Source organism: Diabrotica undecimpunctata, chromosome 6, assembly GCF_040954645.1.
Source record: "Diabrotica undecimpunctata isolate CICGRU chromosome 6, icDiaUnde3, whole genome shotgun sequence".
In the NCBI taxonomy this organism is placed as follows: domain Eukaryota; kingdom Metazoa; phylum Arthropoda; class Insecta; order Coleoptera; family Chrysomelidae; genus Diabrotica; species Diabrotica undecimpunctata.
In genome coordinates, this window is record NC_092808.1 from 98,787,077 (window position 1) to 98,793,505 (window position 6,429).

Sequence of the window (6,429 nt, forward strand, 5' to 3'; positions counted from 1 at the left end):
ATCTAGAATTTTACGGAAAATCTAAATCTGAATATGCAATATTATACGGGGTGTTTCATTTAAAATAACAAAGTTCTAATTCACTTCCGTTATACCTGTCTGTGAAAATATTTTCTTTTAAGTTCGTCGTAATTTGCAATCCCCAACAAGGAATTTTTAAAAATATCGTGTAAATAGTTTCCTATATACAGGGTGTTTCAAAAAGGTATGTCATAAATTAAATCACGCATTCCGAGGTCAAAAATAAATGGATTGAATCCAACTTACCTTAGTACAAAAGTGTACACAAAAAGGTTACAGCCCTTTGAAGTTACAAAATAAAAATTGTTTTTTTGCATTATCTCCTAAACTATTTGACATTTTGTAATAACAATAAACACGTTACTTTCTTGTTCTGAAAGCATTTTTCATATAGAAGAAACAACAAAATCTCAGCGCACAGAAAAATTTTAAGGGGGGTGTGCTGCCCTTAACCCTCCCAAACTTTTGAGTACGTTCAAATCAAATGAAGTTTGTGGTATCATTAGTTTAACACATTATTTTTAAAACTTTTAAAACTCAGTTTTTCGAAAAACTAGTTTTTTCCTAGTTGGCCATAAAATTACAATTAGTTTCTACGGATACAATAATTACAAACAGTTCCATCAATAATAGTCAATAATTTGAAGCTATCATTTATTGTGTGAATAAGATTAATATTAAAAATGTTGATATGACAATGGCCTACACATTTAAGGAAATGGCAGATATGCGTTTGGGTAAGTTGGATCAGATTAAATTATGATTTCAATAAACTATCGGGAATATCGTAGGTGAATGTCAAGGAAATAATGCAGCAGCCGCAAGGCGTTATGCATTAAAATACCCCAATCAAAATACACCCGATAGACGATTATTTCTGACCATTGATCGTCGTTTACGGGAAATGGATACATTCCAACCGCAAGTTGCTGGCAATAGTGGTCGTCCAGTAATGGATGCAACTGATGAAGACATTTTAGAAATCATTGAAGAAGTCCCTGGAACAAGTAAAAGGGTAATAGCTGCTCAACTTAATGTTCCTCACGTAAGAGTTTGGAGGCGTTTGAAGGATCAGCTGCTTAAACCCTATCACTTAACAACGGTACAAGAGTTATTGGTTGAAGATAATCCTAAAAGGATTGGATTTTGCGATTGGTTTTTAATGGAAAACACTAGAAATGTTAATTTTATTAGAAAGAATTTGTTTACCTACGGGGCTGCCTTCAGTATAAATGGAATTACAAACTATCATAACGAGCACATTTGGGCCGACGAAAATCCTCACGCCAAAAAAACGACTCATCACCAAAGAACTTTCAAAGTTAATGTTTGGACAGGAATTGTGGATAACAATATAATAGGTCCAGTATTTTTTCCCAACAATTTAAATGGTGATAATTATTTGCAGTTCTTGGCAAACGATTTACAAGACTATTTGGAAGAAGTGAATATTGCAATAAGGCAAAACATGTGATTTCTACAAGATGCCGCTCCACCGCATTACAGTAATGAAGTCCGGGAATACATTTGCAGTCAATATCCTGGTCGGTGGATTGGAAGGGGTCGTGACGCACCTATTTCTTGGCCACCCAGAAGTCCAGGTCTTAATCCCATGGACTTTTGCTTTTGGGGTTTATGAAAGTGACAGTATATTTTGTAACAATAGAGGACGAACAACAATTGAGGGTTAGAATAATTGAAGCTGCAAATCAATTTCGTCAGAAAAATATGATTTTTTAGCGCATTCGGTTTTCCTCATTAAAACGATACCGAATGTGTATTGAAGAAAATGGGGGTCATTTTAAACATTTATTGTAATATCATATTTATAGAGGTTTTAGACATTTTTTGTACTTGTTAATTCATTTAAGCCATTTATTTAGTTGCACATAATTTTTTAAAGGTTAATGAAAAGGGCCGTAATTCAATAAAAACTGTATTTGAAAAAGGTGATGACGCAAAAAATTTTTAAAAATAATGTGTTGCTAACTAATGATGCCACAAAATTCATTTGATTTGAACATACTCAAAAGTTTGAGCGGATTTATGGCTGCAAACCCCCCTTAAAATTTTCTGTGCGATTAGATTTTGTTGTTTCTTTTTTATGAAAAATGCTTTCAGAACAAGAAAGGAATGTGTCCATTTTTATTACAAAATGTCAAGTTGTTTAGGAGATACTGCAAAAAAAACAAGTTTTCTTTTGTAACTTCAAATGGCTGTAACTTTAATTGTATATACTTTTGTACTAAGGTAAGTTGGATTCAATCAATTTATTTTTGTCCCTGCAATGTGTGATTTAATTTATGACATACCTTTATGAAACACCCTGTAGAGGTAGTCTAAACGTCGTGAAACACCCTGTATTTATTGCAGGATTTTACCTGGTAAAGCTAACTGATTTAACTAGACAATTTTTCCAATTAGTAGGTGCAAATTGTTTTATTGTCTCATATGTATTAGGGGACCACATCTGAATTAAGTCATCTTGAAAACATGCTAAAATAATACCAGACTTTGGAACAAATGTCACCTAAAAAGTAATATACAATAAGTTTTATTTGTAATTAAAATAACTGACATCTTAGAACGTAATTAAAAAACTAAGAAATAGAAAAATAAGATGTTGATTTTTGAAAAAATTAATCATTAAATTTAATATAACAGGTCAATAGAGTTATTGAACCTACCAATTTGAGGTTAAACATATGTTAAATACATAGGAAATTGACAATTATTAATAATTAGTTTTTTAATTATATTTTTTCAGTTTATGTACAAAATGAATGTAGTATTAAGAACTGGGTTTCTAAAAATTCATCATAATTTATCGTTTCAACCCCAAAAAGAAAAGAAAAGAAAAATCTATTACTGCCAAATGACGTTTGTCATGTGGAAGAGCATCTAATTAAAAACAATAATAGTAAAAGTTATGATATAAAAGCTAAAGTCATCAGGCAGGTTGCAGATAAGCTTGAAGCCTTATGATATATCTAAGGTATATTATTTAAATTCTTTCTATTTCAATTGCATAAAAATGAAATTATGTGATATTTACTTTTTCATATTAATAGCATGAATCCATCTTTTTCTTTTCTCTAATTTATATGTAATCTTTGGAAACCTATAAAAACTACACTCACTATGTTTGCTATTATTAGCACAATTAAATAAACAACATGTATTTGCACCTATTTTTGATAAAATTTATGGGTAAAAAGATAGGTCCAATTTTGTCATATTTCTCCGCTATTCATGCTGGCATCGTTTCAACGTACCCCTACCATGGTTACACACGGAGAGAATAGTAATATTCAACTTCAACCAAGTGAATATACATTGTAAATGAAAAATATAGTAAATTCCAAGTATGGCGACTTTAGCTAGACTAACTGAAAAATTAAAAGGAAAATAAGATTCTATAAGTTTTATAATAAATAAATACTATCAGTTAAAGTACATACATACTTCAGTAAGCAATCCTCTTCTAAGGTTAAAACTTGTAGTTTAGAGAAATTTTCCAAATCCCATGTTATAGCTTCATACTTCGAAGCAGATAATAATTTGTCTTTTGAAAAAGAAACTCTAAAAACACTGTAGTGATGACCCATAAGTTTTTCAACTATATATCCAGAATTACTGTTACAAATAAGTATGTCACCTCCTTCTATTCCAATAAACAAATGGTCATGGTTTAGTGGTGAAAATTCTATAAGTGTTGATGAAGAAAACTTTGGTAGTCCCCAAACTTTTCCAATGGAGTAGTCAATAAGAAATACATTTCCTTGGTTGTCTGCTAATGCTGTAATATTGCTTGTATGGTGTGAGCAGCAATATATAAATCTAAGCTTTGCATTGATCAAGGTGTGATGTACCTTAAGAACTAAGCTAAAAAAAGATATATTTGTACACATACATTATCAGGATAGTTTCATCTAGTAAAATTAATAGATTTTGTATGGACAATTGTGTAGTATTTAATGTAGCTAGATATAGTTAGACAGAATTAAAGTAAAAAAGTTTCCATATAACACAAGGTTATTTGCTACTAAATGACATATCTTTTGGGCTGAAATAGTGGATGAAACTGTCATAGTTACTGGTAATAATAAGGTTGATATGAACTAGGTGAGTTTTTTAGGTAATTTATAAGAGAATATAACAAAAGTTGCAGAAAATAAGAAGACAATAGATTATCTTGTAGTCACAGAGATCTAGTCACAGGAATATGTAGGTATGTGTATTTTTACTAAGTAATTGTCTACTATTAAACAATAAACCTAGTGTACAAACTTTTTCTTTAATTAAACTTTTCGTGATTCAGTTTTATGAAGGATTAGTATATGGAATCTTGATAACTTGAGATTTTAAAAATGTATCCAGAATAGCATAAAATAAGCAGACCATTGCCAAAGACGTATATGCGTCTATATTCTTTGCTTCTATATTACTAGAGAAAATCAAAATAACACATACCCATTTGATTTTACAGGTTTTAACCGAAATATTCTTTTATTAACTTCTCTTAGCATTTCTACTGTAAGCTCCATGTTATTTATAAGTATAAATATATTAAATAATCCTCAGTAGTTTATCTAATGAAGTATTTATATTTTGTTTGTTTTGATTACAACACGTTCTCATGACAACAACAGATGGCAGCTGTCATCGACACACGTCACCTCTCTTTCCTTGTCTAAGCATTACTCATCACTCAATATTATTAACAATGGCATACAGCCACTGGCTATTTAGCATCCTATTTTATGATTTTTAACATTAAAAATCTTTAACTTATGCATGAATGAAAACAAAATAATACCTACATAATAAAAACTAAAAATAGTTATAGAAAACTGTTATAGGCAGGTCATGATATATAACAAACATGTTAGTTATAGTATCATGGTCATAGATATTCGAACAATAGTAATCCCTATCTATACTCCATTCGCTTAGGTCGGGCATATTTTGACAGATTCATTGTCGGAAACCTACAACACAACAATTCCAAGTTCTCAGTATTAATAGCTCAAGTATCCTACTATTGCAGACCTCTTTCTTAAAAAAAGAAGAATTATTCTAAACAGTGGAAGTGTATACTAAACCCATCAAATTTTGGGTAGTATATATTAAAAAATATCATCGAGTTCGATGAAAAATATGGACGATTTTCACATTTGGTCCCATTGAAGTTAGCTATAATGAGCCGTCAATTTAAGTTCATAGAACAAATTTTTGACATTTGACTGTGTTGTCATGTCTTTATAATGTATGTGTTGTAGGCTTCAATTACAAATAGAAAAGCTTTCAAAAATACATTTTTATTATATTATTATATGAATTATGCAATGTTTTTATTTTTTACTTTTTTTTATATACAACACAAACGAATAAAAACTCGTTTCTTCTCATATTATTTGCAGTTAATTATTACAAATTTTTGCCTTTGATAGATAAGCTGATAGATTTGGCAATCCTCAAATCACCCGTTGCCAGATTGTTACAGATGGTCACCAGATGTATGGTATGGTAAAGAAAGTACCTGAATGTGAATACTATTCTTATTATTCTTTGAAAGAATTTCTTTCTTACTTACTGTTAGATTGTTACCGTTCAGTGTTAGTTGTGAAATCGATTTATTGGATTTTTTTTCAATTTTGTTTTGTTGTTTCAATTTTGTTTGAATTTAATTTTTTAAAATGCCAGTTAATATTGTGGACCCTCAAATGCTCTTTAATGTAGCGCAAATGAAGGAAGACAGAATAACTTTAGCGGATTTATCATTTACTGATAAGTTTCAGTGGCTAGTGTGGTGTGCGTTGCGGCGCCTAATAAAAAATAGCATAATATGCAATTTATGTAACATTAGTAAAAATTTAATTAAGCGAAGCAGCCGCGGGGACGGATACAAGTGGTTTTGTAATAGATGTGGTGAGGCAAGTTCGATACGCAATGAATCCTTCTTCTCGCGAAGTAATTTGTCGTTGAAGCAGATAGTGACCATTATGTATGGATTTGCCAAAGATTTTACTAAACTGCAAATCAGGGAGGAAGCAAGAATCAGTGCGAGAAGTGGAACTATTGTCGATTGGTACAATTTTTGCAGAGAGGTTTGCACGACGTTTGTAACTCAGCATCCTGTAGAAATTGGAGGATTTAATGAGAACGGTCAACCGCTAACTGTGGAAATAGATGAATCGTACTTCTTTCACAGAAAATACCACCGAGGCGCTTTTAGGCCCGGAAAATGGGTTTTTGGAGGTGTCGAGAGAGGTAGTGGGACAGTCTTTATTGAACAGGTGGAAGCAAGGGATGAACAAACACTTCTGCCCATTATATCCAGGTATGTTATTGTTAAAATATATATTCAGGGAATAAAGTAATATTCTTTTTAGAATGATTTTACCG

At 31.1% G+C, this 6,429-nt stretch overlaps 1 protein-coding gene across 2 annotated transcripts in view; it reads right to left on the minus strand.

The window, feature by feature from the left end:
• The window catches only part of LOC140443625 (TBC1 domain family member 31), a 54,755-nt gene extending 50,081 nt beyond the window's left edge, over window positions 1-4,674 (minus strand). For both annotated transcript variants that reach the window (XM_072534982.1, XM_072534981.1), the window contains exons 1-3: window positions 4,495-4,674; window positions 3,483-3,906; window positions 2,403-2,551 (exon numbers count right to left, since the gene is read on the minus strand). In XM_072534982.1, coding sequence (XP_072391083.1) covers window positions 2,403-2,551; window positions 3,483-3,906; window positions 4,495-4,568 — 647 coding nt within the window. In that variant the 5' untranslated portion in view covers window positions 4,569-4,674. The remainder of the gene's footprint in view (window positions 1-2,402; window positions 2,552-3,482; window positions 3,907-4,494) is intronic.
• Between the last annotated feature and the right edge of the window lie 1,755 nt (window positions 4,675-6,429).